This window comes from Chelon labrosus, assembly GCF_963514085.1.
Source record: "Chelon labrosus genome assembly, chromosome: 3".
Taxonomy (NCBI): Eukaryota; Metazoa; Chordata; class Actinopteri; order Mugiliformes; family Mugilidae; genus Chelon; species Chelon labrosus.
This window is the reverse complement of record NC_140339.1, coordinates 7,987,215-8,012,108: the sequence shown is the minus strand read 5'-3', so window position 1 is coordinate 8,012,108 and position 24,894 is coordinate 7,987,215. Positions and strand designations below refer to the sequence as shown.

The 24,894-nt window shown below is 40.9% G+C and overlaps 1 protein-coding gene across 2 annotated transcripts in view; it reads left to right on the top strand.

Moving 5' to 3' along the window:
* Window positions 1–24,894, top strand: part of scml2 (Scm polycomb group protein like 2) — a 30,541-nt gene that overhangs the window by 2,724 nt on the left and 2,923 nt on the right. Inside the window, exons 2-12 of one of the 2 annotated variants that reach the window (XM_084541987.1) lie at window positions 2,433–2,507; window positions 2,824–2,892; window positions 3,759–3,829; window positions 4,234–4,468; window positions 5,325–5,413; window positions 6,031–6,274; window positions 19,471–19,775; window positions 20,064–20,196; window positions 21,601–21,807; window positions 23,466–23,639; window positions 23,941–24,156. In XM_084541987.1, coding sequence (XP_084398113.1) covers window positions 2,486–2,507; window positions 2,824–2,892; window positions 3,759–3,829; window positions 4,234–4,468; window positions 5,325–5,413; window positions 6,031–6,274; window positions 19,471–19,775; window positions 20,064–20,196; window positions 21,601–21,807; window positions 23,466–23,639; window positions 23,941–24,156 — 1,765 coding nt within the window. In that variant the 5' untranslated portion in view covers window positions 2,433–2,485. Of the gene's footprint in view, window positions 1–2,432; window positions 2,508–2,823; window positions 2,893–3,758; window positions 3,830–4,233; window positions 4,469–5,324; window positions 5,414–6,030; window positions 6,275–19,470; window positions 19,776–20,060; window positions 20,197–21,600; window positions 21,808–23,465; window positions 23,640–23,940; window positions 24,157–24,894 lie in introns of both variants that reach the window. The other variant, XM_084541986.1, reaches the window with a different exon arrangement.

Genomic DNA, 24,894 nt, shown 5'->3' with positions numbered 1-24,894 from the left:
GATTGTCTTTCTGTGTCACCTTGAGCTGTCACTATGTACGGACTTTGCAGGAGGCAAGAATGTGCAGAAAATTTTTTAAACCTGATCTGGATTTCTGGGTTTGTTTTTTCGTCATAAACAGCATGGTAACTGTCTTATTCTGATGATAATTGTTACAGTGGATCAGGAGTAAGCACTGGTGATGTAGGAAAGGTTCTAGCTCAAACATTTGCCCCAGAAAAGTCCATTTGGCCTTGAGTAATTAGCATAAATAACATTTTAAGTCTCATTGAGTGTTGGAAAAATAAATTGTCAAAGTGTCAAATAAACAAGATCAAATCTTAATGATGCAAAAATAATAGGATTAGAGGTTTATAAATTGTTTTTTTTCTTATGTGCAAACTTTAATCTCTTTGTAGCCAAGCCGTCTAGTCCCAGATAAGATATTACAGTAAAGTAATCTGAAACATCTTAATAACTATTACTTGCGATGTCACAGAACGTAGCCTGAAGCAGTCAAACATCTGACCGTGAGATCATTTAGTTTTTTTCCTACTGCAAACAAATACCATAGAAAGACGACAGTGTGCTCGTCCTACTCTCAGTGCTCTCCTAATGTGTCTGTAGTGCTCAGTCACAAGCTCGCTGCAGAGCCAGTGTGTCACAGATATATATATAGCAAGTCATTTTCTGCGCTCTGCAGGCTTCACAAAACAACACTCAATCATGTGTTTGTTGGGGACTATTTTCAGCCGTGGATTAATACACATTTTGGTCGCTGTTGCATAATATGTGCTGCAGGAAGGTGGTGTATGTGGGGACTGGCTCAAGCTAAATTACTAAGGCGTGAGGGTTCGGGATAGTGAAAGGAAACGAGTCAGTTTGTTGAACAGAGTAGCTCATCGTGTTTTTAATAGTTGCCGGGCAAAGATGCAAAAACACTAAATGTTTTGAGGCTTTGGCTTGTTAGTTGGATAAAATCATCGCTGGTTCATAGTAATTTCTTGGGACTTGGGGAAAGTAAGAAAAATATATCCTGTCACAAAATAATAACATGCTGTATAAAAGGGACACACGACATAAAAAAGACTAAAACCTGAGTAAACGAGACAAAAATGAGAGAAGTGAGAGGAGGAAACATTAAGTTTTCTGGGAGTTTGAGAGAAGCGTGCACGATTCATGATGTGGCAGCAGATCAGAAATGTATTCTGGCTCCCGGGGTGTCCCCGTAGCTCACCTGGTTCAGCGGGCGCCCCGTCAGTTGAGGCTATTATAGCCCTCACCACAGTGGCACAGGTTTGTTTTCAGCCTGTGTCCTTTGTTGCATGTCGTTCCCTCTCTTTTGTCCCATGACAAAGGCCTTTGAAAGTATCTGAGAAAAAGAAAATTGAAGCACAAAAAATCATAAACAAAAGTAAACAAGAGCAACCATGGTTCGCAGTCCATTGTAGTAGAAGGGTGTGTGCAAATAAGGTGTCTTGGAGATCATATATCAGCAGGTCAGTTAAACATCTTCCATTCTGTTGTTAACTTAGACTTAAACTTAGACTGACTTAACTGATCCACAAAGGACATTGGTGGGTCACAGTAGCTCAGTTTCACAAAAAAAAAAAAATTAAAAAAACAGTAAAAAGAAAAATTGGCACAGGATAGTTAAATTAAATTAAATTGCTGTCATAATAATAATAATAATAATAATAATAATAAATGAATAAAAATAATCAAATATAGTATAAGCAAACATTTTCAAAATTTGCATATGCACAAATGTACAAGAAATAGAGACAAAAGTAAATATGCATTATATACAAACCATTTCTTCCATTTTTTTTTTCTAACAAAAACATTTCCGAATCTCTCACATCGTTTTCTTGTCATTGCCTTCTTGCTCACAGTCAATCATGTCTTAGTTAAATATCTGCCCTTGTCAATAACATAATCATTTATGTGTCCCAGATACAGAACGTTACATTCCTTAGGTATTGTATAGCCCAAAATATTCTTAGTTATAGCATGTAGATGATTCCAAAATGTTTATGGCATTCCCAAAAAATGTGTATATGATTTGCTTTTCTATTCCCACAATCCTGCCAATGTGGATGTTGTTAATTAGATTGTTTACTCTTTTTTTTAAAAAAAAGTGGCTATTATGTGCTTTATTCTCAGGACAGTGATGTTAATCAGTGTGCAGGATGTTCTTTTTATGATAACAGCAGTATTTTAAAGTAAATGTTTCAACACAGGAAGTCTGTGCAAGGATCTGAGAGCTGGAGGGGTGTGGGATAAATTCTTCATGTAGGTTTGTAACTGATGTGGATATGTATCAAAGAGTCATTTATTTATCCAGATTAATCCTAAAACCGAACCCAAAGCTAATTCAGTTTTAAACAGTGTGATATTTATAAGTCAAACCATCACATTTGACTGATGTTTATGGGCTGTGTTATCTCCAGTGTCTGTTTAGGTGACTGCCTGTCTGACTCCAGCCTGCAGCGGGACGGTCATCATGGGCCGAACACCACACAGAGGTAGGCCTGCACGGCACTGTTCTTCCTGTTTGTCCTGTCCCTGGCTGATTCTCAGACGTACAGACGGGCTTCAACACTGGTTTGATCTCAAGACTCATAAATAAAACACATCAGAAAAAATATCAAACTGCTCACTGATGTTTCACCGCCGCTAAATTGGAGTTCTTTTGCTGTTTAGTATGCACAGGATTTATTTTCATTTTCTCAGAACTATTATAACCGAAGATCGTGTGCCTTCATTCTCATAGCAATTAAAGCATTTCTATCTGAGGCTCCCCATTTCTGATGAGCGGTTCAATCACGGTTTTGATTTCAGATCAGAAGGAGGAGAAGAAGGAGAGACGGAACAGCATCACAGCAGGCTCTGCCCTCGACAAATCCAATGGTTGGTTGTTCAGATCTGTTCCTCTCTGCTGTCGATCCTTTCATTAACAGTCGGATTCAAAGTTAATAGCCTTTTTTGATTCAGTCTGTTTGGTATCAGTACTTGCATTAATGCTGATCAGCAACCTCCATTTCTGGGTAGGGTAACAAAAGCACTCATACACCGATCAGGCATAACATTATGATCACTCACAGGAGAATTAAATAACATTGACCATCTTGTGACAATCCAATGTTCTGCTGGGAAACTTTTGGACCTGGCATTTGTGTGGATGTTAGACATGTACCACCCACCTAGACCAGACCACACACCCCCACCCCATAGCAATGACACTCCTTGATGGCAACAGCCATCCACCAATCACACACAGAAAAACGGTTTAAGAACAAGTAAAAAAACATGAACAACAGCACAAGGTGTTGACCTGGCCTCCAAATTCACTAGATCCCAAACTGATCAAGTATCTGTGGGATGATCCACAGAGGCCCCTCCCCTCCACCCATTGGACCCAAAGGCCCCCATTAACAACATTCTGTTGCCAGATACCACAGGACACCCTCAGAAGGCCCATGTCCACTCTCTGATAAGTCACAACTGTTTTGGAGGGAGACCTACACAATATTAGGAAGGTGGTCATAATGTTTTGCCTGATCGCTGTATGTTACATGTAGTTCAGATTTGTAATCTATGTAGTGTGTTGTATTCCCACTAGCTTAATACATACCATTGTTTTAGATTTACTTAGATAAGCTTAAGTGTTGTGAAAGGTAGAGGATTTCCTGAGATAAAAAATAATAATAATTCTATCTTTTGATTTGTGCTGTATAACAATTGGTGTCTCAGTTTGCTTCCATTTGTGTTGCCAGAACCGTTCAGCTGGGAAGAATATCTGAGAGAAACCTCCTCCACCGCAGCGTCGCCTACGTGCTTCAAACAGGTATCTGATCATTAAGATGTGTTTTAATTTTCGTAGTCCTCTATCATTAATTTGTGTGGTGCTTGTTCCTTTGTACTCAAATCCTGTTGTGGCTGTGGATGCTTGTTGTATGTGTAGGAAAATGATCTGGTGCTATAAATCTGTGTAAAGTTTTTTTCCCCAAGATTTACATCTTCACAGAACAAATGACCTGTGAAAGTCAGAAAATACTGAGAAAATCACTAACAAATCATCGGTTTTAACCTTTTTATGCAATTATTAACCAATAACAAAAATGCAGAATAAGATCTTACCCTTATCTTTCTTTTACTGTAAACTTGAAGACTTCATATAGTGATCTAACATGCGACTGCATTAAAGCCACGAGGAGGGACGACTGAATGTCCCTTTGTGTCCCTCTGCAGTCCAGAGTTCCCCCCTCCAATGACTTCAAGTCAGGTATGAAACTTGAGGCGCGGGATCCTCGCAACTCCAACTCCGTGTGCATCGCCACGGTGATGGGCATGATGGGCACTCGTCTGCGCTTACGTCTGGACGGTAGCGACAACACCAATGACTTCTGGCGGCTTGTTGACTCGTTGGACATCCAGCCGATAGGAACCTGCGAGAGGAACGGAGACATGCTGCAGCCACCGCTGGGTGAGTGTCTTTAAACTGTTACTGACAACATTTGGATATTTATTTGTTTTCATTTCACTTTTCTGTTCAGTGTTTGTGAAATTAATGATCAGAAAATGGACATGGGCCTTCTGAGGGGGTCCTGTGGTGTCTGGTAACAGGATGTTGTTAGTGGGGGGCCTTTGAGGGGAGGGGCCTCTGTGGATCATCCCACAGATACTTGATCAGTTTGGGATCTAGTGAATTTGGAGCCCAGGTCAACACCTTGTGCTGTTTTTCATGTTTTTTTTTAGTTGTTCCTAAAGCGTTTTTTCTGTGTGTGCCTGTGTCAGGCTGCATCCTGCTGGGGATGGCTGCTGCCATCAAGGAGTGTCACTGCTATGGGGTGGGGGTGCCTGGTCTGGTCATGGAACATTGAATTGTCACAGGATGTCTCAGTTGTCTCTTTGTGCTGTACACAAACCAGCTAGTCTTTTCACAAAGGTGGTTGATGAAAGGAGAGAAGCTGTATTTGCATGGTCAAACAAGTCTGACACCACTAGTTGAAAATGTGCAAGAAATGTTATAGTATGTATTGTATGTGGGGATAGATTATGGCAAGATGATAGTGATCCAATATGTACAAACCAGGACCCTAAAACTGAACCCCATTGTTTGCAGTTGCATTTATCTTGGTGTGATGTGCCACAGTGACTTCAGGCCTGTTTTTTATATCAGTTTTACATAAAGTTTGGTGGCATCAGTTCAAGAAAGATATTCACTAAACACCCAGCAACGTAAAATTACTCTCATAAAGAAATCCTGCACATCGATTTGCGTCATTGTCCTGAGAATGAGTGATACGGCGTACGCTGAAATAGTTTCACCATGTATACAGGTTTCAGGATGAATGCCTCTTCATGGCCCATGTTCCTCCTGCGGACACTCAGCGGTGCAGAGATGGCCCCCGCCTCTGCTTTTAAAAAGGTAATCACAACTTTGAAAAAAAAACAAACACATCACTCAAAAGTAATGTGGGTGAAACCAGCTAGCTTCTAACCAGTCCAATAATTTAATCTGTACTTCTTTTGAGATACCAGGCAAACAGCTCATTCTCTGTATAGTCTGCATATGTAGATGGACTGCTGTGAACTGTAAGCGTGTACAGTACTCAGTAGTGCAGTGTGAAATTAACTCAAAATGAACAAAACACTGAAATTAATTAAATTATTATATGAAATTAGATTTGTAAGGCATACTAATTGTTAATACTTCTGGTTGAAAAAGATTGAAAAAGTCATTGTCAAGTTATTTTCTTTTGCAATAACCAACACAGCCACAAGGTGGAGCCACTCATATTGCACATTCATACCTTTATATGGAATAATACTGTTTAAAAAATAGTTGAAATCCTTGTTTTTTTACCCCATAATTACTGACTTAATCTTGACAAATGTAAGATTTTGGCCACACAGTAAAACCCCTTTCTGCAACTTCATGCATAGGTATACGGTTAACCTTTACCTTCTATAACCATAGGTATTTATTTGGCCGTGAAGCAGACAAATTGTGAATGTTTAGTATTTATCTATTTGTGTGTTTAGGAACCAGCGAGCCCTGCTAAGAACTACTTCCAGGCCGGCATGAAGCTGGAGGCGGTGGACAGGAAGAACCCTTACTTGATCTGTCCTGCCACAGTGGGAGAGGTCAGAGGTCAGGAGATTTTTGTCATGTTTGACGGCTGGCGAGGCGCCTTTGACTACTGGTGCCCCTTCGACTCCAGGGACATCTTCCCCGTCGGCTGGTGCGCCCTGACGAAACACAGCTTACAGCCGCCCGGAAACTTCTGTAAGTGCTGCTTTGATTCAAATGTTTTTTTTCTTGTCCTATATAAATATTTTGTAGAACAGACAGTGGGAATTTAAAATTGAATACGTTCTGAGCAGTTTAATGGAAGATGATGGTTTCTTTTTAAATAAAGACAAACACGTAACATGTGTTAGTCTAGTCAGCTTTATGGATTATTCCTAATGGCTGTATACAAATGTTTGTTTCTCCGAACCTCCTCAGTTATTTTTTCCTTGATGTGTTTCATCTTTATTGATCCAAAACAATCAATTCGAAAATTGCTGGAGAAGCAACCGGAAATACTAAAGCGGAACCGTGGACGAATCACAGCTCTTGCTGTCACCGCGACGCATATTTACATTTCTGAGGAGGTGCACATCAGTTACGGTCCTGGAGTCTGTGTAGGTGTCTGCGCTATTGCTGTAGCTTCTCCGTCAACTTAATGCAGAAGTCTAAACCGCCTATAAAAGAGCCTTAATTCATTCAGATCCTGTGATATTGTTTATTGTATGTTGTATGGATCTTGACCACTAGAGGGCAGCAGAGCTTAAATTCTGAAGTGGCTTCACCCATTAAAGCCTTTATTTTGAGTTGCAGTGTCAGACAGCCGAGTAGCAAATTTGACTTTGTAAGTGAAACAAGGAATGAGAAGACAGTTCTTCTGTGAGCCACTGTAAAGACACTGTTATGGTGTGTGATGAGGAAGGACCCAAATGCTGGACACAAGGGGAGGCAGGAGCAGGAAACAAAAGAACCATAATGAAAACTTACAAAATCTGGAACAAAAAGCTGTGCAGGGTAGGCAGGTAAAATCCAAAACACAAATCCAAAAATAGGTGGGGGTCTTTGGGTCCTATGGGTTGAGGGGAGGGGCCTCTGTGGATCATCCCACAGATACTTGATCAGTTTGGGATCTAGTGAATTTGGAGGCCAGGTCAACACCTTGTGCTGTTCGTCATGTTTTTTTTTTAGTTGTTCCTAAACTGTTTTTGTGTGTGTGCCTGTGTCCGACTGTATCCTGCTGAGGATGGTTGCTGCCATCAAGGAGTGTCATTGCTATGGGGTGGGGGTGTCTGGTCTGGTCTAGGTGGGTGCTACGTGTCTAAGTAACATCCACATGAATGAACGCCAGGTCCAAAAGTTTCCCAGCAGAACATTGTATTGTCACAAGATGGTCAATGTCATTTACTTCACCTGGTCATAATGTTGTGGCTGATCGGCTGAGGGGTAAACGAGATATAAGTGAAACTAACAAGAGAAACGAATTATACAATCAGGGGGAAAACAAAGAGGAAGTAACACAGGACAAGAAACACCAAGGAAGAAGCTTAGAAAATGAAACCAACTGTGACAGACAGAGGCCTCGTTGTGTCTAGAGTTGCTGCTTGCACTGCACACCACCATGTCTCTGACACTTTAGATTGTGGTATCCTGGTCAAACTGCTCATAAATGTGTGTTTAGTATATAACCACGAGATGTCATACAGATATACAATCATTTAAAGCAAACAGAAGACATGGTAATAAAAAATGTGACAATGTTTGGCTCGTGGGTCTCTTTGGGTCCATATTGTTAGACGGAGGGACATTAATGTTAACTGTTACAGCATAAACATATAATAATCTATATGAGTAGTCCATCAACATCTCAGTCAGGTACATGTTTGTATTCTCACCTGTATTTTAACATAATTTTACATCATTGATCCCTTATGGAGATATTCTTTCTCTGCATTTAACCCATCTATGCCTACAGACATGAAGAGTAGTGTGTACACTCAGAGCTATGGGCTGCTCCATGCATGGTGTCCAAGGAGAGGGTTTGGGGCATCTTAACAAGGGATGTAGAGGGGACTCGAACCAGCGACCTCACAGTCCCCAATCACTTTCTCACTTTCTCACCACTAGTTCACGGTTCACAGCCCCCAACTTGTGCTTTATAGTTTCATTTGCATATGCACAAATTAGTCTTAAGAATAACAACTATTATTGTTTTGTCCAATCAATCGACCGATCACAGTGATACCAAGCAAAACAGAAAATCACATTCAAGTAGTGGAAACCAGCAAGTCTTTAATTATTTGAAGTGAGTAGTTTTGAGCAGAACATGGAGCTGATTATTAACACATGATGTTGACCAAAGATTATTACCTGTGGTGAATAATTAAAAGCACTGTAAATGTAAAACGGTAAAAAACACATCATGCAGATTGTGTTATATTATCGTGTGTTATATTATATTGTCCTCCTGTTTGTGTTGTTGTTTGTTTTTTGTTCCGTGTTGACTTGGCTGGCTTTCTTGGTGGGGTTGTGACCCCCACACAGAAGTCTGCAGAGACCGCTTGAACACATCCCAGTTTCTGATCCTTTTATCATATATTAACGCTGCTCTACATAACCAGAGGCTGTTATTTTAATGTGCGGTAATTCCGGCTGGTCTTGACTTCATTTTGCCCTTTCGAAGACGGGACGAAGCAGCGTTAGAGGAAAATAGTAATCATTGATTTTTTTTTCTCAGATTTAGGTTAGTTTTGCCAACACAACACGTCTCAGGTTCTGATCGACTGAGGCGTCCTGTATTTTTTCTTCATCCAATATAAATGTGACCTGCCTCATATCTTATTCATCCTGTTTTACATGCAAAAGGGTTTTTCTCTAAATTAAATATGTAAGCTGTGACCTATAAATAAGGTAGTTAATTTGAGGAAAAATAATTATAAAAGGACAAACACCACCAACAGTTGCAAAATCAATCTGAATATAGTTATACAAGTATATATTCTTTTTTGTAAAGCCTTGTAAAGCCTTGTGAACCTTTTTAAAACCATTTCACATTATTAATGCATCCATAATTAATTATCTACAACTTGAGAATAATTCATATCAAACTAGAAACCCATTTTCTAAAACATGTAATTCAATCAATTATTGCTTTTCCTTTTCATATTCTCTTAACAACATGTGGAGAAACTGTCTGCTTTGAGTTTGTATCGCTCATGTGGTCAGAAGAATGATTTAATTTGCTGGTGGCTTTGTACAAATCAGTTCTTCTTTGATCGAATCAGCAAAGATGTATTTTATTTGTTCGTCTTTATTTAATCCTTTAAGCCTCACCGAAGATGCAAACCTCTTTTGCAACGGTGTAATTTCTGCTGACACAGAGACCTGCTGTCCTCGACACAAATGACACAGATTCCGCTGCAACTTTCAGTCAAGTTTTCATTTAAATTATATTTATGCCTAATTCATTTATTTGGTGTCTCTTCTGTCTTTTCCTTTTCTGTTTACTGGGATGTTTCGCGAGAAATTCAGATGCTCGTATTAAGACTAAAGGCATGCTGCTTCCTTCTGTGTGTTTTTATGTAGTCTTTGTTTTACCCTAGGCCCCATGTGGGACCCCTGAACCTTACACAGACAGAACATTCCTGGTGTGTATCTTTGGAAATAAAGGCTTTGACTGATACAGTATTATAAAAGTATGAAAGCAGTCGTGAGCTATTAATTATCAATCAGGAAGTAATTAAATGCTAATTACACTCAATGTTTACAGGAATACGTCACCATGTGATTTGCTCTAATGTCAGAGCCGAATGTTCAAGGTTTAGCTGTTTAGTTTCACTGGCAGATGTTTAGACATTCGCCATCCATCAAAATCCCTTTGACAGATTGCTCTGGGTTGAGTGTGTTGACTCTGAAATGGAGGTTGTGATCAAGTTTAGCAGGTGTAATAAATATCAGTCATCACCGTGTTTGCTGTTACATTTCATCAGTTGCCATTTAGCAGTTTCCTCCCCTTTACCCTGTTGTTGGTGCGCACTGGTTAGGAAGCATGTGGCTTTAAGTAACCCAGGCCGGCAGCCTTGATTAATGGGAGGTGTGTGTGTGTGTTTATTTGGATTTTCTCCTCGTAGCTGATGGATGACAGCAGTTACATGTCTGTCAGGGTCTGTTCTCAGTCCTCGTGCAGTGATGCAGTGAGGTTTACAGCCTCCGTCCAGTGTTTATGTGTCGACAGACCAGAGAGACGTTATTACTGCTTTAGACGTGGCTCCATGCAAGACTGTCCGCCAGAATACTAAAGCCTCATTTAAAGTACTGCAGGACTAGAAGGCGTAACCTATGCACGTAGTCCGGTCGGGTTAATCTTTGTTTCTGCTTCCTGCTTCACTTTCTACTTCTACTGAAACTTTTGACGAAAACGAGTCGTGCAAATCTCCGAACCTCCTCAGTTAACCTTTCCTTGATGTGTTCCATCTTTTATTGATCCAAAACAATCAATTTGAAAATTGCAGAGATGGAGACGCAGCCGGAAATACTAAAGCCTCTGTCTCTCTGTCTGTCTGTCTGTCTGTCTGTCTGTCTGTCTGTCTGTCACAGCTCTTGTGGTCTGCGTCGCCACGGCACGTGGTTACATTTCTGGGGAGGTGCTAGCGCTACGGTGTTAGCGCCTACATACGATCTGGTCAAATTGATGCAGAAGCCGAAGACAAAGTTCTGGTGAAAGTTTCAGTTGCCGTTGTTGAAAGTGAAGCAGGAAGTAGAGACAAAAATTAAGCAGACTGGGAAAAAAGACACAGCGCCGACTAGTGTTTGGGTGGCGTTGTTACTGAGCGAACCAGACTGACGAGCGCACAAGTATAAATGGGTAGCATTGGCGTAGGCTACGTGCGTAGGTTACGGCGTCTAGCCCCACTGTACTTTAAAAGAGCCTTTATTACACACGATTGTAATGCATTCTTGTTCATCTGTGCCTGGCAGGCTAGAGCGTTATTGTTTTATTTGATTCATTTTGATCTATACTATAGAGCTCTACTTAAAGAAAAATGAAAATAGACAAAAAATACAAGAAAATACAGAGAAAGACTTCATTAGTTTGTCAAGACATTTGCTGTAAATACTCACAACAGAATTGAATGCAGAAATGCAATGAAAATACTCACCAGCAAATACAGAAACACAAGTAGAGCAAATGATAACAGAGATGTTTCTGGGGGATCCCAAAGAAAGCAATGAACCTGCCTTAGAGGCAGTTGTTGTTCTAAATTTTAGGACTTTTGGAGTTGTTTATGTTTGTTTCTTGTCAGTGGTGTTTGTAATTAGCTGTAATCTGAATATCCTGATCGGCGTGATTCCTTATACACTCAAATAATGAATTTACAGACTGATGTCTCTGATAATATTTAGAAATTCATTCTGTCCTTTTTAGTGATGAAAGTTGTGAGCAACTAATCATCAAAGCCACTTTCATCACTCTTTTTGTGTTTTTGCAGCGCACATCTAATTAAATTCATAAGTACAATTTCTTAATTTGCTTGTCTTTTTTCTCTATTGGCATGTAATTTCTCAACCCCTTAAAAAAATCTTCCTTTATACCATCCCTTTAGGTTTACAATACTTCAGGTGTTGACTGTTGACTTGAGGTACTTGTACTTTACTGCAGTATTTTAATTTAATGGTACTTTCTTCATCGCCTCCACTATATTTCAGAGGGAGAGATTGTACTTCTTACTCCACTACATTTACCTATCGGCTGGCGTTAATAAACAGCAGATTGTAGAATAGTTTAATGAATCATGTGAAGTACAATTCATTGTTTAAATAAATTAAGCTGCCAGACAATACATAAAATGTGTAAAATAAACTCAACCAGTCATCTAATAAACTGTTAATCCATCAGTAATTATAATCCAATATGAAAAATAAAACAATGGCAAGTCCAATGTTAATTTATAATGTACATTTTCATTTGTTTTCATACTATAATGTACTTTAATTTATAATATATTTAAATTATTTTTATAATTTGATCTTGCCCTAAGTAATATTCCTTAGTTTTAGATTTGGAATATAGGTATTTCCTTGTAACATAGTATTTTAAAGTACTAGTATTGCAAGTATTGAAGTACTGCTACTGCTGCTTAAGTAAATAGTCTGAGTAAAACCACATGATATTAAACCACATGATTTTGCTAGTATATGATGGAAGGGACTGAAAACCAAACAAATATGTTCACCACACACCAGCCAACATGTAATTCAATTAATTTAAACCCAGATTTATTGTAAACTGTGCCTTACTCTTAAATGATGGTGGTTTAATCCTTGGCTGGCCGACTCTGTAATCATACGACCTTAATTATGTGAACCACTATTAAGTCATCGTGGAGACTGTCCTTCCCATGAGACTAAAACTAATACTTTTAAACCATATGAGAAAAAAACTGACAAAACTTGACTCCTTTTTTTCTCTCATTTTTTTTTTATAATTTGTTTAACAGCAGTTGAGAGTAATGGCTCCGCTGGAAAAATACAGCAGTAAAGACAAATACATTGAGCCGGGCTGTTGAGTTTACAGAAGAAGTCATTAAAAAGCCACACTGGCAGCACAAACCCCCAGAAAAATGACCTGTTGAATTCATATAGGAGATAAACGTTTTCTGCTGGAGTGAGCTGGATTTGTCAGACGTCTTTGTTGTTTTAAAAAAGTAAGCTCCGAGTTCCCTGGGATTTGTTGTAAATAAGTCATGCTTAACATAGTCCTGACCTACGCAGCATAACGCAGCATGAATTTTAATTTGTATCTGAAGTGTTTTTTTAGATCCAAGCCAAAATCCCAGTTTTTTTGTTTTTTTGTTTTTTTGTTAATCCAGCTTCCAGGTCTGCTGTGTGAGCAGAGATTTAACCCTGACTAGGCTGAAGAAGAATGAAGAGGAGCCAGTGAATGAGCAGGGCCGGTCGAGGTGTTAATGAGCTGATAATTAGCCGTGCATGTGAGAAAAGGGAGCGAGAGACTCTGTAATTACTACTGTGTTTAAAAATTCTAATTAGCTTTCATCAACACTGTCCTGTTGCGACCCTGCTACATGTTTTTTTCTGAAAGAAGCGAAGGAAGATGCCAAGATTAGGCGTAATTATTATTTTCCTTTTTGGGTACAGTGAGCCTTCGATAGCGTGGATTTTTGATGTGACACATGCTAGTTTGTTGATTTAAATGAAGACTGGTGGTTTGTGAATAACAAGGGTAGAACATTTCTCAGCGTTAGCAGACACTGGTAGTCGTCTTTGTTTATTTGGGTCAAAATAATACAGATTTTTTGCACAAATTACCTTTTTTTTTTTATATATGTACATATATACATTAAATCTCAGCTACATTAAATAAGTGTAAACAAGATGAGCTGTTAGTGAGGCATTTTACTAATATATTAGTATGAAAAACACAAAGAAATCTGCACATTTGCATAAATATATTGCTGCCTTTCTTGCTTTCTTTTTCTGATTTGGTGCTCGTAGGCTAAGCAAATCGAATTTCCTGTTGTGATTCTCGCAAAAAATCCTCTTAAAAAGTGCATTGTAAATGCAAGAATAGTTTCACCAAGTTTCACCAAACACCAAGAGTACATTTCTTTCTCTAATCTGCACCAGTATCACTCCTGTTTGGACTTTTAGCGGCAGATTAAGACGTCTCCTTTGAGGGCAGTGTTTTTTCCCCCATGCGGGCTTCCTCTGACCGCTCTGCTCCACATTGTTTCCAGAGCCGGGGTGATATCCGACCATGCCACTGCTTCCTGATGCTGGACCTGGCCATCTTTCATCGGGGGAATGCCTGAATAGGCTAGGGTTACGCTGAAGGGGAGGGCGGGGGCTCCTTCTGGGTCGTGAGAGTCGCCTGTATGTTGAGTGGAAGCATCCATATGTGTGTGTGCTGCAGCTCCAGGAGTTCGCCCCCATTTCACCCGTTTCAATCAGGACTCTTCTGATCCACTTTAACCTTTTACCCCCCTCCCGCCCTACTCTTTTTCCCTTCCCCCATCCGCTCTCTGAGCCCCACCGTTAACCCCATCTCCCCCCTCATCTCCCCCCTCCCCCCCGAGGTTTGCTTAGAAGCAGGTGACTGATGTAGACTGTCGATATGGCCTACAGATAACATTAATAAAGGGCTCAACTCCCTCCTCCGCTCCCCACCTACCCACCACACCCACCCGGTCTTTCTCCCCTCCCACCCTCAGTCCACAATCCCCTCTATGCAAATCTAACTCGCCCCCCCTCCACTCTCTTCTTCCTCCCCTCCCTTCCTCCTGCTCATTCATTGGGAGGGAAGCTTTGCAGCGGCTTCAGCCAGCAGCAGAAGCAGAAGCAGCAGCGTGGGCTTTGTTGTGGGCTACTGCCGGGACAGGGGAGAGACACACACGGAGAAAAAACTGCGAACGCAGCTGAGAGAGCGAGAGACGCAGAAAGCAGACAATGAGGCGCAGAGGAGGAGATTAGAGAAAGTTAAGAAGAGGTAAAAATAGAAGCAGTCAAACGACGGCTAGAGAGAAAAGAGTTGTTTCAAAGATAGAACCAGGAAGCAGCTGTACTGAGTATTACAGACATTACTACTACTACTATCACTACTGCTGCCTACGCTATTTCTACTACTGCTACTACGACTGAAGCCACAACTGTAGCACTGAACTTCTGCTTTTTTCCGTGGGGATTTCCTGGTGAGTTTGTTTACCAAGTTGTTTCTCTTTGTTCTTTTGCAGAAAAGAAAGAAAAACTAAATATTTTTTATAAAGTTTTATTTTATCTGAGTTCTCTTTAGGATTTCTGTGTTTCAAGGGACAACATTTCACGTAAAACTCGGCCATAATCGTGATTTGCTCAAATCACAAAGTAGCCTACTAGTTGCACCTCAGATATTCTCGCTTGTTGATATTTCTTGTAATCTGGGCACTGAAGAGCTGAGATTGCTTACGGGAAACCTCCTACTTTTCTTTGTGATATTGCCGTGAAACGTAGAAACACAGAAAGGGAACGTGAGAGCCAAATCTGCAGTTGGGATGAAAAGTTGATTCACGAGCGCAGCAGCCTCTGTGTTGGGTTTAAATGGTTAAAGCTGCTATTTGACACAGTTTCCTTTGTTTAGCATGAAGACTTTTTTTTTTGAATGACTTGCATTGATTGTAATTCGTCGTAAAAGACCGGCCACCGCCAAGAGACAAAATGACTCAGTCTGAGGTTTAACAGTATTGTTGGCTTTAATTAAGTTTTAGAGCTCCGTGTGTTTTTGATTTATTTATTTTTTTTATGTGTGTGAAACGTCGGGAATTAGTTTGTACGAGGCTCAGGAAAGGATTAGTGGATAACAAATGTTTTTTTAAGTAGACTAATTTTACCTTCTTTTTCCACAATGGGTTCAAAGAGAGAGTGATTTTATTCTTTTCTTTTTTTTTCATGCGTGTGTTTTGGAGCCCGGACGAGTCTTTGCAGGAGAACATTGTTGTGTTAAAAAACACACAGCCTGAAGCTATTTAGGTTACTTCCTCTCTAGCTTTCCACTCAGGGTCACACCTGAGGCTGGTGAGTTTCATACTGCTATAAATTCACTCAAAAGAACAACATGCGCATGATCGTTGGTGAATGAACTGTTTGCACTGAGGGTGCTCTTCATGGTGGTGTGTGTGTGTGTGTGTGTGTGTGGTAATTAGATGAGGGGCAACTCTGTGGAGACCCTCCCCCCACGCCCCAGACAGCAGACACACTTCTTCTCAATGGCGCTGTTCTCAAACACACACACATGCACTGGTTTCCTCAGGCTGTGGCTTACACAGGTCATTGGGTCGAGTTGAAATTATATAGTCATGATCAGTACCATATGGCTCTGCTTGGTTGCACTGTATACATGCTAATTATGTCCTGTTCTGACTTTATTTGTTGTTTATTCGCGAGGACTAATTATCCTTTTTTTTTTGTTTGTTTGTAGTTTACATGAATGAAGCAGATTTAGATTTAGAATATTTTATTTGAGGAGCCTAATATTTTTGCATGTTTTAGCATATTTATTGAAAACCTCAAATCCCATTCATACATAAATTAGTTCTTAAATATTTACACATAGAACTGAAATAAATGGATACGAGATAGACTTGGACTTTATTGATCCACAAGGGAAACTGCTTGGTCACAGTGGCTCAGTTGCACATAAGAAAACACTCTTGAGAACCACTAGTAGAAAGAAAAATAGGTGAAAGATAGGTAAAAAACAAAAGATTAAAAAAAAAAATTACAGAAATTAAATTAAAAAAATAAATTAAATTTAAAAAAATAATTAAAAAAATAAAAAATAAAATAAATATAAGTAAAAATTATGTAAAATCAAATAAAACAACACATGCAAAAAATTTGCAAAATTTGCATATGTACAATTAATTGAAAAAAGTAGCAAGCGGAAAAATATATAGCGACAATGTGAGCTGGGTTGCAGCAATAATATCAACAGGATATGTTGAACCTTAGCCAAACTTACCTGATTTGTTTCTCTTGCAAGCCGACGTTCAGCTCGGTCATTAGGTTCGCACATGGTTTCAAGTTACAGGAGAGGAGAGCCCTGGCTTTGTTTCCCCAAATGTGTTTGAAGTTTAACTCACTGTAAACTTCACGTGGCTTCACTGTAGAGCGGGAGCATGCAGATACGTACCGCATACACAACCTGATACGGTCGCGCTGACAGTGTTTCATGAAAGTAATTCATAAGCGGATTTTCTTTTAAAGATGAAGTTTAGAAGAAGTGCTCAGTCTTTATTTTTTTACTTAAATGTCATGATAAACCTATACATGGTGGAATATGACATTAATCACCAGTGTGGAAATAGATAATGGCTGTGAATGTGAACGGATTAGATAATTTTTTTCACGAGGGAAAGATCAGAGAAGCGCCCCCCACCCTCCACCCACCCCACCCTTCTCCGCTCCACACGGACTCAGATTTCCTACGGTGAATTAAAACCTGCTGATACTGACTGGTACCCTGCAAACAAATTTTGATCTGCCTTTGTAGGGTTTATGGCTTCTGTGCTGGAGTGAATGAGCGCTCCACTGTGCGTGCGGCTCGGTATCGCTGTTGCTCTGCGAGGGCGCTTTGTGTGCCTGATCTCGGCGTGCCCTCCGAGCGAGCCCTCGCCCCCTGAAACAAGACACTTCTCTATTCTACGCCCACTTTCACTCATTTCCCAATTAAGCAGCTTTCAGGACGCCGGGGCTGGCCCCCTCAGAGAATACTGTAGACCTTCCATAGTCGCTCCATATTGCTTCAGTCAAGAAGGGTCTAATGAAAGCTTTGGCCCCTTGAGAGCTTCCACATGCACTCTCAGGACCCCGCTTTCACCATTGCTATTGAAATAGGAGATGCTTATCTTTCTCACTTCCCCCTCTTTCTTTCACACATTCACTATGATAATTATCTGATCATATCACAGTGTCGTGCTTAGGCTAATGATAGAACAGAGTGGTGGAGGTGAAACTGACGGTTTTCTCTAGAAACAGTGAATGTTGCCTCCCCTCTCTCTTTATTATCACATTCTTTCTTTCTTAACACCTACGCTGATTAGGATTTCAGAGTTGGACCTAATCTCCAGTTTATATAATGTCAATCAAGTAGGTTTATTTTTGCAATTCTGTTTTGAGAATTTTTTTTTTTTTCTGTAATTTGGAAACAAAGTTAGGTTGGTAAAACCGATGGATGATTCATAACACAGATGCACTCTTCCAGTTTAGCAGATCGATAAGTTACGACTTTTTGTTGGTCCCTGAAATTCACATGTTACAGCGGTAGGGCAAGACGATACAAAAATACAGTTTTGATGCACCGACCAGGCATAACATAATGACCACCTTCCTTATATTGTGTAGGTCTTCCTTGTGCCTCCAAAACAGTTGTGACTCAGAGAATGGACATGGGCCTTCTGAGGCTTAATGGGGGGCATTTGGGTCCTCTGGGTTGAGGGGAGGAGCCTCTGTGGATCATCCCACAGATACTTGATCAGTTTGGGATCTAGAGAATTTGGAGGCCAGGTCAACACCTTGTGCTGTTTTTCATGTTTTTTGTGTCTGTGTCAGGCTGCATCCTGCTGGGGATGGGTGCTGCCATCAAGGAGTGTCATTGCTATGGGGTGGGGGTGCCTGTTCTGGTCTAGGTGGGTGCTACACATCTGAGTAACATCCACATGAATCCCAGGTCCAAAAGTTTCCCAGCAGAACGTTGAATTGTCACAAGATGGTCAATGTTATGTACTTCTCCTGTCAGTGGTCATAATGTTGTGGCCGATTGGTAGGAGAAAAACTAAGGGTACAAAAAATATTTTACAGACTAACTAGCTATATTTAATATCATAATGACCAACTCTAATAGGAGTACTCCTCTTAAAAGCACATATTGCACAGAAATGACGTAGACGAACAAGAATAATACATTAGGTGTGTTTCTGAATAGGCCGTAATAGCCTAATAATCAGATATAACATTCCTCATGACATCCACCGATACTCTCACCGGCTGATGCGTAACATGAAGTAGCAGTGAAGTCAGATTCATTTTTTAGTTGTTTTTGAGTTGCATCTGTTGACGTAAAAAGCAGTTACTGGTGTTTCCTGTGTGTTTCGCCACTTACTCGGATCCAAAAGTGAAACCAGGGGGCGAGTTAAAACGTAAAGATGAGCTGCCTGTTCTCGAAAACATGTCCGTAACACAGGACTGATCACAACCACACTGCCTTGTTTAAGCTTTTAAGAATATCTAGATCTGTGTGAAGAAAACACATGATCACCACAGTCTCTATATTTGTTGTGTTGCAAGAAAGAGGAGGTTTGAGGAATCGTCTAGCAGGCAGGTCTCTGGGGGAATCGTGACTTTTGACTCTGATTTCAGTGTAGGGAGGGGCTCAGCACAAAGGACCTGCCAGTCTCGGAGGACTAGAGAGAAATCCAAACAAATCTCCTCCGCGGGACCGCTCAGTTATCCATTTTCCCCTGTCTTTTGTCTTCCTTCTTATCCACATTTCCCCCTTTCTTGCTCCAGCACAGGGGCCGACAGCGAAGGAGATTCTCTGCACGTCTTTATTTGAAGCCCCTGTGTTTCTATGGAGATCAGATATAATTAGGATGTTGTTTTTGTAGAGCTGCATCGATTAGTTACGTCACCTACCAAATAACTGCAAAAGCAAAAAGTGCATTGGCTCAAACTTGTTAAAAGGATTTTATGCTTTCCTTTGTCAAACAATATACAATAAAACCCAAAAAATAATTTATGGACTTGGAAAATATCTTGATCGCCAATGAAAATAACTGTTTCTCACTGTGTCCTGTGGCTACAAATATCTGGTTACTTCTGTTTTTTTTTTTTTTATGTATGCATTTTTCTATCTCTTCTTTCCCCAGTTACCCTCCCTGGTGCACTCCTGGCCCCAGTTTCTTCCACCTCAGCAACACGTCGCTCCTCTTTCAACTCCTCCTCCATGCAGACCTCATATCGACTGCCCAACCCCTTGCCGCCCCTCCCTGTTCGCAAGGGCGTCCGAGGTCGCCGTCCCAAATCCCAGACTATTGCTCTGCTGAAGGCAGCGGCTGAGGCAGCGGCAGCGGCGGCAGTAAATGGAGCATCGCAGAGCCCAGCCGGACCCGGCTCTGAGGTCCAGCTGGCCCCCAGACCACACAAGAAGCGAGGGCCCAAGCCTAAGAACAAGGTGAGATGTCACAAGAGTTGTAATCTATTACGCAGTCGGCTGTGACCCTGTCATTTTATGTTTTGTGTGTCATGTCAGACGTGATTTTGATGGAGTGGACACATGGCCAGAGGTGGACTGTTTGAGGAAAGAGAGTTTTTGTGGATACTTGTGCTGTTTTGCAGTTTTTTTTTTCATGTGTGGTGGAGTTAAAGCACACCATTAACAAATCATTAACTAACAGCCTTTGTGGGTTACAGAGCTTTAATGAGAAAGGGTTTGTTTGTTTTTTTTGCTTTGCTCCAGAAGAAGCCTCGGGTGGTGCAGTCCCTGGGGGCTTCATCGGTTACAGCTCCTCCTCCTCCTCCAGAGACCAGACTCAGCGCTGGCCATGTCTCAGTGGACAACAACCTTAGCAACAGCTCAAATGTAGTTTGCACAGGTAAACTGAATCACCGATAAAATGGATTTACGTGTTTAGTGGATTCAGAAAGTATTCAGATCCATTCACTTTTTGCACAGTTTATTCTTTTAGGCAGATAAAATTAATCCACATACACATAGCGACTTTAGAAACGTCCTCATAGATCAAAAACTCTTAAGGGTTGCTGTTCCACTACTTCTTGTGGCCAGGTTCAGACTGTTTGCTTTAATTATCCTCGAAATGTGTCTAGAACAGAGGGTCCACCTGTGCCAAGTTGAATTAATTAGACATAGTTTGTTTAGAGTCACACTCGGTGTGCACATATTCCAAGAAATGTGTATGTCAGGACAAAAAAAGCCACGAAATTCAAGGAACTCTCTGGTTTCCCAGGAGCACAGTGGCATCAATAACCAGGAAATGGAAAACGCTTAGAATCGGTAGACTCTTTGTAGAGCTGGCTGTCTGCCTAACTGAGTAACTGAGCAAGGAGTGCTTTGGTTAGTGTTGGCTTCCATTTACTCTGTACATGAAGTACAGGAATTACGTCAAAGTGTAAGGCTTGTTTTTCAAATTTCCGTTTTGAGATAATGGACATAACTCATGCATGTATGCATGCGCGCATTAAAGAGAGACTCACTCTAGAAATATTGCCCTGGTATATGCATTATTTATCAGATTATTTGTCCTAGAGATTAAGATTTAAGTTTATAAAAGTTCATTTAAAGGATGCTGAGAACATAAAGAACGTGAAGGCCAGGCCCTGTTTATCCCCAGGGTGAATCATGGTGGTGGCAGCATCATGCTATTGTATTTCCCAGATGGAAGGGCAAGAAGACAGCGGGATTGAGGGAACAATGAGTGCAGCAAACTACAGAGAATTACCTGAAGAAATTAGAGTGCAGGGACTTGAAACTATGGTTATGGTTCACTTTTCAGCATGACCTTTAGGATGCAGCAGGCACAATGCCAGAGTTGCTTCAGAATAAATCTCCGACTGTCTTTTAGTGGCCCACATTTAAACCCCATAGAACATCTGTGGAGAGACCTGTAGATATTAGTTCTCATGTGCTTTCAATCTAATGTGACAGAGCTTGAAAGAATGGGATGAACTGCCCAAATCCAGATGTGCAAATGTTGACTATCTGACAAAACCCAAAGCCGTAATTGCTACCAAAGGGGGCTTCCACAAATTCCAAGTGTCTGGATGCTTTAGAATAATTATAATAAGTCAGGGTTCAATAAATAAACGAACAACAATATGTTTTCACATTAAAATTACATCTACACCACAGTGTGTACAAAAGGAAATATTTCCTGAGTACACTGTTTTCAGCTTGATTCTGCAGTTAAGAAAAATGTCATTTCACTCTTGTTGTTGTTCATTGTTGTGTGCTGATGTTTTGTTTCTTTGTGTCATTCCAGTGTGCGTCTATGTGAACAAGCACGGCGACTACGGCCCGCATCTGGACCGGAAACTAGTGCAGCAGCTCCCGGACCACTTTGGCCCAGCTCCTGTCAACGCAGTGCTCCAGCAGGCTGTCCAGGCCTGCGTGGACTGCACATACCAGCAGTCCGTCCTGCTGTCGTTTCTACAGAGCCAGTCCCATACGGGAGGAGAGGTCATCAGAGGTAAATGCAGCGAACCCCACAGTGTGCTTCTCTCTGCGAAACCGCGCAATACCAGATGTCTCCCATAAGAAATTACATAAAACAAAGAAAGCAGCAAATCACGTTCAACTTCAGCAAAATTCAGGGGCATTAACTCGGGGTTTTAGACCATAGATTTCTTGTCTTAGGCTATAGTATAAGATGAATAGTAAATAGTTTAGTTAGTGCCAACAGTCAGTTACCTTAGCATAACCATGTACACCGTTCAGCCACAACATTATGGCCACTGACAGGAGAAGTAAATAACATTGACCATCTTGTGACAATTCAGTGTTCTGCTGGGAAACTTTTGGACCTGGTATTCATTCATGTGGATGTTACTTAGACATGTAGCACCCACCTAGACCAGACCAGGCATCCCCACCCCGTAGCAATGACACTCCTTGATGGCAGCAGCCATCCCCAGCAGGATGCAGCCTGACACAGGCACAAAAACACTTCAGGAACAACTTAAAAAACATGAAAAACAGCATAAGGTGTTGACCTCGTCTCCAAATTCACTAGATCCCAAACTGATCAAGTATCTGTGGGATGATCCACAGAGGCCCCTCCCCTCAACCCATAGGACCCCATTAGGACCCAAATGCCCCCACTAACAACATTCAGACACCACAGGACACCCTCAGAAGGCCCATGTCCATTCTCTGATGAGCCTCAACCGTTTTGGAGGCACAAGGGAGACCTACACATTATTAGGAAGGTGGTCATAATGTTATGATGATCGGTGTAGTTCCTTGTCACTGGCCAGCACCTCTTGAATATTTTATATGCGGTCTTTTTAATCCTTAGAACAGCTTGCAGAATTATAGTTGGTTGTATGTAGAATAGGAATTCAGTCAAATACGCTTTCTCGGCATAAACAGATTTCCAGATTTAATTTCCAGATTAAACAATAAATAATCTATGGGTTAATGAATGATGTGATTGTTGTTATTCCGGTTAATAATAATAATAAACCTTTATAAAGAGACAGACTAACGGTGTGTGGCAGGTTTTTTTTTTTTTGTGACTGTCTTAATGCTAAGCTAACCGACACTATTGGTATCTTTTCATCTGACTCTTTGCAAGCAAAGTAATACTCATACACCCCAAAATGTTAAATGTTAAAATAAAGTGTTAAAGTGCCAGATAATTTCTAATTTCTAATAGTGTAGTATGTCCTGCAGAAGCAATCAGCCAGGTGAAATTGGTTGGAGCACACAGGAATATGGTGTTTGCGTGTGTGAGAGAGAGAAAGGGGAGAGAGGAGGATTAAAAGATGGTGCCCGTGGCAGCAGCTGATGTGAGCACTGTGTCTGTAATCAGAAGTGACATGTGCATCTAACCTGGTTTGGGCTTCTAGGATTGAGTCTCCCTTGGGGGCCCGGATTGTGCAGTCTGTGGGTGAGGTTGGGGTGGGGAGAGGGGTTTTAATTTGTGGATTTGTGCAGGCTTGGCTTGGGTGGGAGGGTATAATGCAGTGTGGGATTGGGTGAAGAAAAAAAAAAAATGCGGGTTTAAAAAAAGGAGGGTGCTAACCCTAAACCATCTGCTGTTTTATGTCGCTGTGAATGCGTGGGGCGGTTTGTCCGACGCTACCAGACACATTCGAACCAATAGATGTTCTGTTCTTTCCCCAGTGCGATCGGAACACGGCATCCGCTACGTGAAGCTGCCCTCGGTGTCCAGTGCGTCTTCTGTGCTGCGGTTCTTGGAGAACATGTGCCAGCATCTGGAGAGTGACAGTTTGTTCAGCTCCCAGCCGTTTAGCCCGTACAGCAACAACACACGTTTCTACAACAGAGCCAAGTCAGGTAGGGACATGTGTGTATGGAGAAACTGTCAAAGGAGGAAATAACAAGTTTTAATATTCAAAAGGGGAAGATTAAAATTTTTTTGAATTACTATGAACCATTAGTACTTTGGCTTTTGTTTGCATCACCACCATTGGCCTTTATTTTGCACTATTAAAATAAGTTGACCTACTCAACACCATTGTAGTTTCAGTTTCCTGTACTACCTACATGAATCTGCCACTGTGCTATTATTATGTGTATGGTTCAGTGTTGTGCTCAACTTTTCAGTCTTGCAGTCACTCTTAATCTCTGCCAACAGAACCGTTGTCCCGTGCCGAAAACGGCCTATCTAATGACGATTCCTCGAAGGACCCCCCTCCCAGCACGCGTCCCCTTCACACCACATCGGAGTACAGAGCGGCAAAGAGAGAGCGGCCGTATTATCCCGGGCACACGCAAACTCCGCCGCCCCTGAGACGCGTCAGCTCCAACCCGTCTGAACTTGGGCCGATGTGCGCGCACAGACGAGTCGAGGGTAGGAGAATATTGTCGCATTGTCTGACTCGGTTCTTTCAAAGGGAAACTGTGAAATAAGGAAATTTAAGCTTGCAGATGCGCTTCTTTGTATCCCAAGATTGTGTTATTTTAAATTACGGGTACGCCTTTTCACAACCGTCCACCTCCCTTCAGTTAGCTGCCCCAGGGTCCGTCAAACCACTCAAATGTTGAGGATTAAGTAGCAAAGCCTTTTCTCTCGCCTTGTGCAGTAGCTGACACTTGGTCACGAGTGGATGTTCCAGGCTCTGGTTATCTAGGTAACTCTCTTGTATATATATATATATATATTTATAAAATTCAGCCCAAAAATGTGCCCTAGTCAAACGTTTGGAGTGGCTTCCAAATATATATATTTAAAAAGAAAATATCAAAGTCATGAACGGAATTTCCTTGCGTTGGGCGTTGCAAAGTTTGTGTTTGCATCATATACTTTGAATATTCAGATTTAGACTTTATTTTATTCATTAAAGTCAATTTTAATTAGTTAATTTAATTAGCTAAATTATTATTAATTTACTTTAATATGCATCTATAAAATATACTTTCTCTCACCAATGTTTTAGTTTTTCTTTCCGTGATCACCACGACTCGCTTTTTTAAATTTCTTTAAAAATCCACGGTCTCTCGTCACACCATTGTTGTTTCCGCATTTCATTTATAATTTGATAAAGGTATTAGTTTAATTTGTTTTGTTTTTTCCCCCCTTTCTCTTGCC